Below are 13,069 nucleotides of genomic sequence, written 5' to 3'. Positions count from 1 at the left end.
GCAATCAACAGTTTTTTTCTATGACGTCATATTTTAAGGGACCATGTATAAGTGACCCTTAGTGGTGGACTGATTAATAAAGATACTTGTATAAAACTAGATATCACTGAAATCAGAATGTTCTCTAGTTTATAATGGAATAAAAAAAAGTGTACTTTTAATAGTATAAAAAAGTTTTATCCAGAGAAACTGGGGAAAACATTGCCTTATTTAAGCTTAAAAAACCTGAAATCAGGTCATGTGCACACCCCTGGAGACATGATACCTGCACATTTTTCATAAACAAAATTGTATGAATTTCATAGATTTTTACCTGGTCTTTCAAAAAATTCATACTTCAGGGTACGTTCGCCTGCTCCGAAAAGAGCTACAGTGGCTGCAAATAAGTTTTCAACTTTCACTGCCAAAAAAACAGACTGTTTACAGTGTTGTCTCCCCTCAAAACATGTATATTTAATCTATTTTTTTAAATTATTTTAATCATTCAACCTGCTTTAATTGTAGTTAATTAACATATCTTTACAACCAAATACAAAAAACATGATACTTTTTCACCAATTATGTTGATAAAAAGGGACTTCCCTCCATGTCTATTTTTAGTTGGGGAATAACCCCTAGTTTTTTTATATACGAAACTGTTTATAGCACACTAGGACAATTAAGGTGATTTCTATATCCGATGTGTATAAGTGAAGAGCATTTGTGTAGGCTCTACCATGAGCTTCCTTTTTTGGTTTGTAAACAAGCAAACGACTTGCAATGTGATTTTCAGAGGGAAGTTTTGAGTTGCCAGCATGAACGGATGTTGTATCTAGGTCAAATACTGTGCACAGTCATAATAAATTAATTCGCTAAAACATGTGCATCATTTAAGAGTTTGGAAGTGTTTTAAGTTGAGGAAATATATTAAATGCATGGCAATTATTCTGCAGTAGTCAATATACGCATGTGCAAACAAATTTCATTGGATTTAGAGCATGGGTTTATTCACAAATCGAAAGAAGAGCGTCATATTAGAATTGCTGTTTATGGTAAAGGCTTGAATCTTTATTTCAAATGATGGATGAGCATATTAGTCTGCTTGCTGTATTTAGCATAAAGATCATATTAGTCCGTTCTCTGTCTTTATCATCCAGAGCATATTAGTCCAACCTCTGTCTTTATCATCCAGAGCATATTAGTCCAACCTCTGTCTTTATCATCAATAGTTTATCATTCCACCCTCTGTCTATAATGTTTCAGAGCATATTAATTCACTCGGTGTCTAAATAATCAAGAGCATATTAGTCCACTCGATGTCTTTATTTTAACACGACGGAGAATGAACAAGAACCGAAACAGCTGCAGAGTTATATGACAAAAAATTAACAAAGCAAAAATATTATGATACCATTTGATTAAAAAGTAAAATTTCGTCCCTTTGTCTTTCATTTTCAATTGCAAGTAAGTGAAAAAAATAATTACAAGATTTGTTTGCTTTTTATCAGTTCTTTTAATCTATTTTGGGTACTCTAAGTTTATTGACGAAACAAGATCTGAAAAAGCTAAAACAGGGATAAAGTAACGTTCTTCCGAGGTGTCTTTCATTTTTAGCTTGTATACAAATAATACAATTGTGTTATCTAAAACTCCGGTCACAAGACACAATGATAGTAAAACTACATTGACGGTTTTAAGACATTTTGGTTAAAGCCAGTTTACTTCTCCAAAAACTAGATATAGAATTGTCTTATATAATTTTCACAAACAACATTCTTAGGGAATTCCTGTAACTTGAAGACACAAATAGTTGTGATCTTCATTTATAACGTTATATTAGTATTGTTGATGAATAATGTATAAGGAAATCACTTTCACTTTAACTCATTCAACTGAAGACGATACAATGACAGGAAATTGATAATAAAATATATTCCTTATAAGTACAAACAAATACTAGTAAATCTCATACATTTCATGTCAAAAAGCCAGATTTTGACTTTTGAATACGAAGAAGATAATTTACTCTATCACATGGCAAATACTCTATTACACTTCACAGAGACAGTTGATCGAGTGCATCCAATTGCAAAAACTAGGAGACAAAATTGTCTTAAATAATTTTGACTAAATATTTATTAAGGAAACTCCTTAAATTTTATGTCACGAACAGTTTGGATTTTCTATAAATTCATAAATGTTAAAAATATCTATTTATGAGTGATGTAAAGGAAACACCCAGCTTCTACTTAAACGACACTCATTTATCTAAAGAGGATAAAATGTAAGGAAATCAACAATAAAATACATTCCTTATAAGTACAATACAACTAATCTTCATACATTTTCAGTCGGATCTCTTGAAAAAGTGGTGAGTAACATACAATAGAAGAATACAATTTGAAATACTTCCATCATCACCATGAAGTAAGTATGTCATGTGAGTGGTATGAACCCGGAATTGGAAGTAGTATATATAGCTCGTTAAAGTATACATTGATACATTAAAAAAGAATATTGAAATGAAGTCAATAACATATTTTCACACAATTATCTGCTGGAAAAAATATAACATTATATTGGTTCTTTAATTAAAAGAGTGCATGCAACGTCCATACAAATCTTTCATAAATAAAAAACGTGCTACACAACAATCATCTTGGTTGTCATCTGTGTAAGAAAGATTGGCCGAAGGCATATGTATTGGTTCTTTCTTAATAGAAGCACTATTTAGCTTTGGTCCGGATATCATTGTGGGATCAGAGATATTGTTTTCATATGTTCTTAAAAACTTTCCCATTGTAACGTTTTAACCATATTTGTGACACAACAAGGTTTTCGGTTTGTGAATTTGTAGTGTGTACAATGTTTGCTGATATTTTCTATACCTACTCCATCGTATTTATCTTATTTCGGTAAGTTTGATCCCATACTGTGCATTAATATTCCACTACATGTCTTACCATGGATACATATGTAGCCGCCTTAACATGTTTTGTTGAGCCTTTTCTACATAAGAAAAGGCCTGTACCAAGTCAGGAATAGGACAGTTGTTGCTCATTCGTTTGATGTGTTTGAGCTTTTGATTATGCCATTTGATTAGTGACTCCTTTTTGAATGTTCTCCGGAGTTCAGTATCTTTTTTATTTTACTTTTGGTACATCCTATTGTTTTATTTCCTCTGTAATTAGTTATCAAAGGTACCACGTTTATGATTTGTTAAGCCAGACCCGCGTTTAGTCATTATAAGACGCATCAGTGACGCTCAGACCAAAATAGCTAGAAAGCCAAACAAGTATAAAGTCGAAGAGAATTGAGGAACCAAAATTCCTAAACGTAGTGCCAAATTCGGCTAAGGTAGCCTATGCATTGGATAAAAAAAATCCTTAGTACTAGTATTTTGAATAATTCGTACTTTTGCAAACGGTCAATTTATAAAAATGACCATATAATTGATATTCATGTCAACACTTAAGTGCTGACTAGTGTACTGGTGATACACTCGGGGACGACCCAGTGGTGTAAATAGTTATCAAAGGTATCAGGCTTATAATTTGATACGCAAGACTTTATAAGACTCACCATTGACGCCCAGATCAAACTAGTTTGAAAGACAAACAAGTATAAAGTTGAAGAGCATTGAGGACCCACATTTCCAAAACGTTGTGCCAAATACGGCTAAGGTAATCTATGCCTGGGATAAGCAAATCTGCAAATTGTATCTCTGATGTGTTTTCCCTGATTATGTAGTTACTGATGGTTTCTCCTATGTATAAGCTGGCTTCAACTGTGCCTATAGTCATTTTCGCTAGCCAATGGTTTCGATCCAGTCCCCTCCTATTTCTAGTCGGGTTGTTTCACTTTGACACATTCCCCATACCCATTCTCAATTGTATCGAATTCATTTAATGTAAATAGACATTGTTGAAAATAATTTAGAATGTACATGTACAGTATTCTGTTTATAGTGACATCGGGCTTATTCTATTTTTTTCAGAATCGTCATCTACAGTTTTCACCTGTATCCCTACTACATGTATATATGGAACCAACTTTTTTTTTTAAATTGTCCAAAATTGAAATCTTTCCAATAAAAAAATAATTTAAGTATCTTTTTTTTACTTTTGTTTCTATTATTTTTCCATCGTATTCGAGGGTTTATTTGTGAAAGGAATTCGCCAAAGACTATTATTTAAATTATCTGTCATCTGTACTTCACACTTTATGAATTTGGTGCGTCCGATCCATATTGCTGGATTTACCTTCACAAGGAACGCTCAAAACTCATTATAAGTAATATAACACTGTTAAAGTTCTTTCTTTTTTATCACTATCTGTTGTGTAAAAACAACTTCTTTGTCAAGCTAGATTTTGACATACATTGCTGTTGTCCATCTCTGCATAACAGGGCACTGATTTTATCTTGCCAATGGAGAACGGTCCGCCTGGAAAATATAAAGCTAAAATGAATAATTTTTTAAAGTGCAAAATAATTGCATCGGTACATTTGTTTTGATTCTAATCAAAATCAACAGTTGTGGGATTTGAAATTTTAATTCACGTCCTTAAAATATTAAAGTTGATGGTCATCAGTGTAATGGATTAGGAGCTCCGACCGGGGTAAATCATCCGACATTCGAAACATAACTGACAAAAAGTAAAATAACAAAAATACCTAAATCCAAGGAAAATTGAAAACGGGAAGTCTCTAATCAAATGTCAAAATCAAAAGGTCAAACACATCAAACGAATAGTTTACAACTGTTATATTCCTGACTTGGTACAGGCATCTAATAATGTAGACTATGGTGGATTAAAATTGGTTTTATAGCTAACTAAATCTCACAATTGTATAAAGTATATAAAATTAAGCAATTTAATGTTGATTAGACAGATTCATAAATATTTGGCACAACGCTGTTTTATTCACCACTGATCCCTTATGAATGGCGAAAAAAACCGACTTACTTTGTATTTCATGTAATTTTATTTAAAAACTTTCATTAACTGCGAAAACGCTTATTTCCGTACTCTATTTCAATCGTTTGACTTTTTATGGTAAATGTCTTCTTTGAAAAGAAATTTGTCAACAACATGTGCAATTTTATTATTGAATAATAAAAAAAAGTTTTTTTTGTGTCTCGCTGATCTTTTGAGTTAAGTCATTTGCATCCTATTTTAACCATTTGTTCTTGTGCTATTCTGTTACACCACTGTCCAAGTTAATGGAAGGTTTGAAATCCCGTGACATTCTGTAAGTGCCTGCCTCCATTCAGAGCCCTGAATTCCAGTGCATGGTTTGTCGTTGATTTGTGTCTGTCATATATAACATTTTGTATTTTCGTAAATTGTTTTGATAAAAGGTATGCCGTTTTTTGTTGTTGTTTGAATTGTTTTACATATTTCATGTCGAGGTCTTTTGGCTGAACAATATGTAGTTTTCCCATTGTCGAAAGCCGTATGATTGCCTAATATTTGCTTACATCCCCCTTATTTGAACTGTGAATTATAGTTGTCTCATTGGTAATCATACCACATCTCCTTTTATATAAAAAATCAAATTAATTTACTCTTTGCTATGATCCTTTGCTGGATACTTCAGTCCGTCCTTGTAAACATCTATCATTAGTTTGAAATATAGTCCTCCGCCTTTGTCATAACTTGTTTGCCTGCTGAGACACGAATATCCAACAAAAAAGTCTGAATGTAAAAGTTCTGGAACTCGAGAATCTCTTCTTCCTATGAAACGAAACAAGATGAATGAGTAATATGGCGGGAAAATATCACATTCTAATGATTTATCTAAAATAAAGTTTATATTTAGCATATTATTCACCAACGATCGACTCTTCAAGAGAAGGGAAATCCCAAAATGAACAAACAAAGACAATATAGACCGAATAATACATGACCAAGATTGCCTTTTTAGAGAATAAAATTTAAAAAATAACAAATGCCCAATTTCTTCTTAAACTTTAAACTGTTCATAGTTCAATTTAGCGAAACATAGAGAACAAGAACACACTAAATGATTCTAAATGACTTATCCAATAACGTTTAGTAAACATATTGTTCCAACTTTAATTAAAAAAAAAACAACTAAAAAAACTTTAAGTCAACAGTTTAAAAAGTATTTAAAAGATGGATCGAATATTTATATACAACATTATTCGATAAAATATTGATAGATATGTCATATTAATTGTTACCCGTTCGACAAGCATCAATGAAGAATAACTTGGGTTTGCCTTTCAACTTCAAAGTGTTGGCAGCGCGAAAAAGATCTTCTAATTTAACTAACTTGTCGTCACTGCCACATATGTTCCCATTACTTCCGTGACTTGAAAGAAAGACAATAAAACAACTTCCCGTCCTGTTAGCATACTCTGATATATGTTTCTCAATGTCTCTAGCTTTGGCGTTCCCATAAACTCGTACAGAAAAATGAACTCCTTCAAACAATTCACAAAGTTTGTCTGAAAATAAAATGGGTATAAACGACTGATTTTTTTTACATGAAATTAAGCAATGGAACCATGATAAATATTAAAGGCAACATTATAACTATAATATTTAGATCATAACAAACTGTTTTGAAACAACGTATGGTATATTCCTGTGTTATCTAGATGTATTATGTTATGTCCAAATAACGAGAGATCTGTTAAATTCTATATTGATAACATATTGAGACCACGAAAAACAATGTCGAAATTCGAAAATGAAAAATTTGTAAGGATGCAATTCAAATTATAACATTGAGACTTTTACGTCCTCCATGCAACACGAGAACATATTGATTGTAATAGATAGTTGTTCAGTGTTACAGACGAAAACATTTGGTTCACAACTTTTACCAAGAGGAGCAAACACCACGTAACATTTCAGTAGTCATAAGTTTTTTTTATGCTGAAATCGAAGTTCGTATTACTAGTATTTTTTTATTGTCTATAATTGTTCTTTGTCGAGTTCTTGAATGTCCATTTTTATCAAAAAGTTTCGATTGTTTCCTTGTTTTCTTTAATTAAATTTCTTTAAAATTGAAGCCGTAACATTGTAACGGTTGTACCTTTATAGAGATGGGATTATTTGTCCTGTTTTAGGATTTAGGGGGAGGGGAGCCGGTCACCCTTTTCTGGGAAAAATTTGGTTGATTATATAGGGAATTAATGACGCATGATGGGAGTGGACCCCCTCTTAGGCTGTCAGTGGGTCCCACTTATTATTTCTGGATCCGTCACTGCCGTAAACAAAAGGTATACGTGTACCCAGCCAGTGTTATGCTCTGGTGACCGACCGACCTAAGCTGTTTGTAATATGTTGTTTGCTTGCGTCTAATCAATTGTTTCCGTTACTTTCTATTGACATGCATATCTGTTTGTATTTGTATATGAAATTAATACAAACAGTGATATACTATTTGAATATATATGCAACTTTTTTTTCCGTTTAGCATGTGCGGTGTTAAACAATAGTGCATTTATAAACTTAACATATAAAACCTCTATAAGTCGATCTTACCGTGTTGTCCTCCAGAATTCAACGTTCCCAATGTCCGGAATTTTGTGTTCATGAATATTAGAACATATCCTACAGTTATAAATTATATACATCTTATTAGATAGATTAGTCTATTCATATAAAGCAAGGGTGGATATCATTTTTGTAAAGCATAAAAAAATAAGATAATATTATACAGTTTTTTTCCTTAAAATTGCCATATTTTGATTCTTGTCAAATAAGCAGTCGATGTGTATACAACTGAGTTATTGCGTATAGATTGAGACGCCCCCTTCCTGTAACTAAGACTTTGATCTTATATAAAATTTACAGTAACAAGGAATTTGATCATAATCGTAATTGCAAACGTGCCTTTTCAACAGGCACCTTATGATAACCAATTTGTTTTTCCCTCAAATTTCACGTTTTTGCTGACTGAATATAATGATAATGATAACATAAACATAATAACTTCCTTTATTGCACCAGATACGACTTTCGACAATTAATGTTTTTTTCACTGAATTTGCAGATAAAAAAAACCATTTTACAAGCGTTGCATAGCTGATAAAACCGAAAAGACCTTAAGTATGAATTAACTAAGTGAACGATTGAATTGAGTAAAATTGAACACAATATGTAATAATTCTTAGAGCCAACAGTATGTTACTTGTAAGTATAATTTACTAGTACTAGTAAGTACTGAATGTTCTTTCATTTATTTGAACTGTAATCATGTCAGGTAATGTTGTCATTTTAGTGTTATACATGTATCTAACATGGGCATACAAGCGCGAGGTTTGGCTAGCCACAAAACCAGGTTCAAACCACCATTTATTCTTTAAATGTCCTTAACCAAGCCAGGAAAATGGTAGATGTTATCTTATGGTTCGTTTCTGTGTGCGTGGCATTGTCGTTTGTTTTTTGTTCACTTCAATGTTTCTGTTGTTTCGTTGTTATCCTCTTATAGTTTGTAATCCGGATTTGTTTTCTCTCAATCAAATTTATGACTTTTGAATAGCGGTATACTACTGTTGCCTTTATTTACCTCTTGTTTGGTTCCTAGTGCATTGTGTCAACGGGTAACTCTCTACTTGAAATCCGCTTTGTTGGATATATGATCTCTGCCCTAGAAAAAAAAACCATTTTGATTTTTAAATAAAAAGAACACTTTGGTTAGACCTAACTTTTTAAATCTAATTCATCACAGTAAGGGACTGCATTTTTACATGTATGTATAAATGTAGGCACACCATATTTACATGTATGTATAGATGTAGGCACACCATATTTCGTCTTCAATCGAAGGCTTGGCAAATATCAACCAACAAAATTTTCGTAAAAATTCCATAAATTGGCATTTATCTTTCAAAAACAAAACAAAAAATAAACAGTCCTTGCTTAATGGAGAAACACATGATTGCAAAGTGTTGGCATTAATGTAATGAATATACTATCTTCCCGTTTGTGATTGTTTTTACTTGAAATATATAAAACAAACTTAAGTTATGCGACAAAAAATAAAAGTCCAATTGTAGGCTTTATTTAAAAAAAAAACTTTATTCAGAGATACAATTACAAGTCATTCTATTACAGTAGTCATGCAGGATGCATAATCCAGAACCGATACCGATAGCACTTGCTTAAGAGAAATATTTTCTTAATTTGGTAATCTTAATAACCAAAAAAGTGAGAAAATGTATAACAGCCTACCATGTGATCTTTTGTTGTCATAATTACAGCAGCTGTCATAACTCCATCCCATACCCATTCCATTTGAAAATATATGATGTCACTTACAAAAAGAAATGATAATACTTATTAAAATGCATAGAAATCTAGAGGTCCATCTGCACTTATTAACTGTGTACAATTATTTTTTTTTGTAAGTCATTTTAATGCGTCTAAGAGAAATTCGTCATGCATGGAAAACAAATTAAAGTCATACGAAACGAGTGTCTTGCAAATAAAATGATACGAAAATAACTGAACTTTTGCATGTCCATATTACTAAACTTTCAGTGTCATTTGGTCTCTTGTGGAGAGTTGTCTCACAGGCAATCAAACCACATGTTCTTTTTACGTCCCGTATGCACGATTATTTTTAACATTTATAACGAACTCATAACGCAAAATCAACAAAAAATATTTCATTCAGTGATTGTTAATCGCAAACTTATTAATTTTCGGTTTTGTTGCTGAAGTTTACATGACTGTGACCTTGATTTATTTAAATACTTTCCACGCGTTTCCATGTGTTAACTTTACCATGGTTTGGTGTATTAAACTACACATTCAGTATCAATAAACTCTAGGGGGGCCTCGCTGGCCGAGTGGTCTAAGTAGTTACTACTGTAAGTACTAGCCAGTCAACACTGGGGTTGTGAGTTCGAACCCCGATCATGCGGATGAAGTCGACTCCAATCTTTATTGACTAGGAATGTCAGCGCGACACTCCGGCTTCTTCCACCAATAAAAACTGCCGCCACGAAATAGCCTAAATGCGGTGCTTAAAAGTGGCGTTAAAACACAACAAATCAAATCAAATCAATAAACACTATTGACCTTTCAGTTTTAAATAATCACGAGTTTTACCCCGCACTTGAGCATTCCGAAGTTCGCAACAGAGGTCTCATAGATGAGGTCACTGCATACGGAAAAGGTATCGACGAAATAGAGTATAGAATTACAGTATATTCAATGGCAGTATATTTCTAAAGATTTTGATAGAAAAAGTATCATCTTTTACAAGAAAGTCCATCTAGTACACTAGTTTTATAGTAAAACTTAGGCATTCAAAATGTAAGACTTATTTAACGATTTCTTTTAAATTTAAGTTCTGGTATATGCTTTTAAAAACACTGTTTGTCCAAATAAAAAGTTTTTGGTGTTCGTACATTATTTTGTTCTGGTGTCATTTTGTTTAATTAACATTAAGGCTATCTGCATAAAAATTCTCAAAATACTAAAGATATTGTTTCAAATTGTTACCAGTAACAAAGAGCACAACCTTATATTAGAAAATATCAGAAAAGCACATACCAGTTTGGAATTTCCGGTTATGCCGCTTTGTCCAAAGACCAACACTTTTTATAACAAAAACTAATGAAAAATAGAAATCACACATTTACATTTTGTTATTTTCGACTTCTCAACCCGCCTCAGATATATTTTCAAAACTTAAAACTTGACACAACACTATTACTTCATTTTTTGAGTAACATTAAAGAATTCTCCCAAAACCAACTCCAAACTTTTACTCTTCAGTATACAATAATATTGATCACGTTTTCTCTTTTTTTTTCCGCACACAAATGATTTGAATGATTAGAATTTTTCGCGGTAAACAATGTAAAAATTGGTCTTGCATTTTAAGCAAAAAGTAAAGAGTGTAAGCATCACTTAATTCTTGTATATTTTCCTCCCATGTAATGACCTATATTCAACAGGGTTCTATACTCTGCTATATTAGGGACGACATCAAAAGTTCAATATACTAGGATAAAATAAAACTTAACTCACATAGTTTCCCCCAACCCCACCATCTCTTAACTTAATTTGAGGAAATTTGATTGACCAGTATGGATATATGTAAAATCGATGTTGGATAAATAAACCTTCAGCAATTGTAACCCCCCCCCCCCCCCCCCCCTCTTTCCAAACTATTTGATTTAAGTTTTTCTTATCCTACATTGATCTTTTGATGTCGTCCCGTAGAGTAGTAATCTTGTTTAGTTCACTAAAGATATTTACTTACCAGGTTGCGTTGAATTCTTGTTAAAAAAGTTAAAATAGTGAATAAGTGCACATGTATTGTGATCAAGAAAATGATTCACACTCCCCCTAAGGATAATGTTACAACAGTTTCTGTATAATATTTAAACATGAATTTTTGTATCATAGTTGGATATCTTATATATGTATTGCCCCTAGTTTCACCGCATCATTAATAAAAAAAATGTACATGTGAAGATGAGGAATTTATTAAAACTACTTGTTAGCCCACTGCCAATTGAAAACAAAAATAAACGCCTACCAGCAGCATTATCATACACACGTACGATATTTTAAACATGACTTGTATCAGGAAATAGTCATTTTCGACTCACACATGTAGCCTGAAAATAGATTTAAGTTTTCACCTAAAATTTTGACAACTATTCGTGATAAAAAGGCTGTTTGAGATGTTTGTTGTGGTGAGATTTGTAATAACTTGGTGTCCGTCGTCTGTTGCCTAGGGCAAACCTTTTCATACTTTCGTTAATTATGATATAAAACAAGGATTCCTACGACATTGAAAATATCCAAATGGAAAAACAAAATAATGAAACTTTCAAAAAACCATCCAAAAGAACTTCATGGTGAGTGTCATTAAATTTTGGTTAAATGATAAACCATGGAACTTCTTTTCAGAAATGGTATTTTATTAGATTGCATAATGATATATTGTGAAAAATTCATGTTTTATTTACATATTTTCGCAATTTAAGTGTTGCGCTAGGTTTTCTGTTATTGGGGGTACACATACAGGCTCCTGGCTTGAGACTGACACATAAAGAACGTGGTGGGGTTAAACATAGTTGTGAGCGCTAAACCCTGTACTTTGATAATTATTTCTACCGTTATTGCTGTAGAAATGAACAGGTCATGTTTTTTTCTTTTAAATTGTTCCACGTTTTGTCTTCCCACTGCCCTTTGCAGCAAAATACGAAATGAGATTTGATAAATGTTGCACATAGTATGGTCAGATAACCTGTTCACAACCCTATATCCTATGGTCGTTTGTGATAGTTGTCTCTTTGCCAATCATACTAAATCTCCTTATTTTCTGATATTTACCTTGCAAGTGACCAAAGAAGATTTGAATAGCCAATGAACCCAGTTACTCAATACCAGCTTTTGTGGTAAGCAGGGTTCGGATAACATCCTTTATGCAAGGCTTGTAAATTTTGAATAATTTTGATGATTTCAAATGTTTCAATCGTTCAATCAGCTTTAACCTGGTGTCACGAAACATTGATGAGGAGTTTCGGTTTCATTTTACTATTAAAATGCGTATTTGTCAATTGTTTTAATAATAAAATAGTGTAATAAAAGTGCATAAGACGGTTTTGTGTTAATTTTCTTCTGTACATCCATTTTACTATGAGGCGTCTATTTCCAATGGTGTTAAATATAATGCATAACCTTTCTGAACTTTGTAAGTTCAAAGTGAAAATCAATGATTATGTAGAACAAACAAGTTCCCCATAATTACTGTCAGACCGAGATTTTTTGTCGTGTACTTTTTGTCTATCATTTTATTACTAACACACCATTGACCACAATTACCATATAGCATGATGGACATAATGGGTAATTATACAAGAAAGCTTGAAATCATAGTCGACAGTGTGTCCTACCGTTAAACGTTTAACGCTGATTATGTCCGAGTTTGTCTAAAGTATAAATCGGGCCATATTGGACAGGGGAAATAGTTGGGTGAAGCATGGACAAAATACTAGACGACATATAATACTTCCATGGATAAGATTTTTTTGTTCGACTTCTTTGAAGTTGAGAGTAACTCGTGCGGACGAGTTGTAATTTT

The 13,069-nt window shown here is 32.5% G+C and overlaps 1 protein-coding gene across 2 annotated transcripts; it reads right to left on the bottom strand.

Annotated features, from left to right (window-relative positions):
- Positions 1–4,281: 4,281 nt before the first annotated feature.
- Positions 4,282–11,345, bottom strand: LOC139486952 (cell death protein 3-like). Of its 2 annotated transcripts, XM_071271992.1 has the most exons (8): positions 11,237–11,345; positions 10,522–10,581; positions 9,193–9,274; positions 8,528–8,608; positions 7,501–7,569; positions 6,189–6,455; positions 5,550–5,718; positions 4,282–4,424 (listed from the first exon to the last, which is right to left on the bottom strand). In XM_071271992.1, the coding sequence occupies exons 3-8, from the start codon at positions 9,248–9,250 to the stop codon at positions 4,310–4,312; spliced, it is 759 nt and encodes a 252-aa protein (XP_071128093.1). In that variant the 5' UTR covers positions 9,251–9,274; positions 10,522–10,581; positions 11,237–11,345; the 3' UTR covers positions 4,282–4,309. The 2 variants fall into 2 exon arrangements, with proteins under 2 accessions (XP_071128093.1, XP_071128094.1); XM_071271993.1 differs by lacking the exon at positions 10,522–10,581 and having other exon boundaries at positions 11,237–11,318.
- Positions 11,346–13,069: the final 1,724 nt, after the last annotated feature.

The sequence above is a fragment of the Mytilus edulis genome, chromosome 8, assembly GCF_963676685.1.
Source record: "Mytilus edulis chromosome 8, xbMytEdul2.2, whole genome shotgun sequence".
NCBI lineage: Eukaryota > Metazoa > Mollusca > Bivalvia > Mytilida > Mytilidae > Mytilus > Mytilus edulis.
Note: the sequence above shows the minus strand (reverse complement) of the source record. Positions and strands in the feature narration are given on the sequence as shown.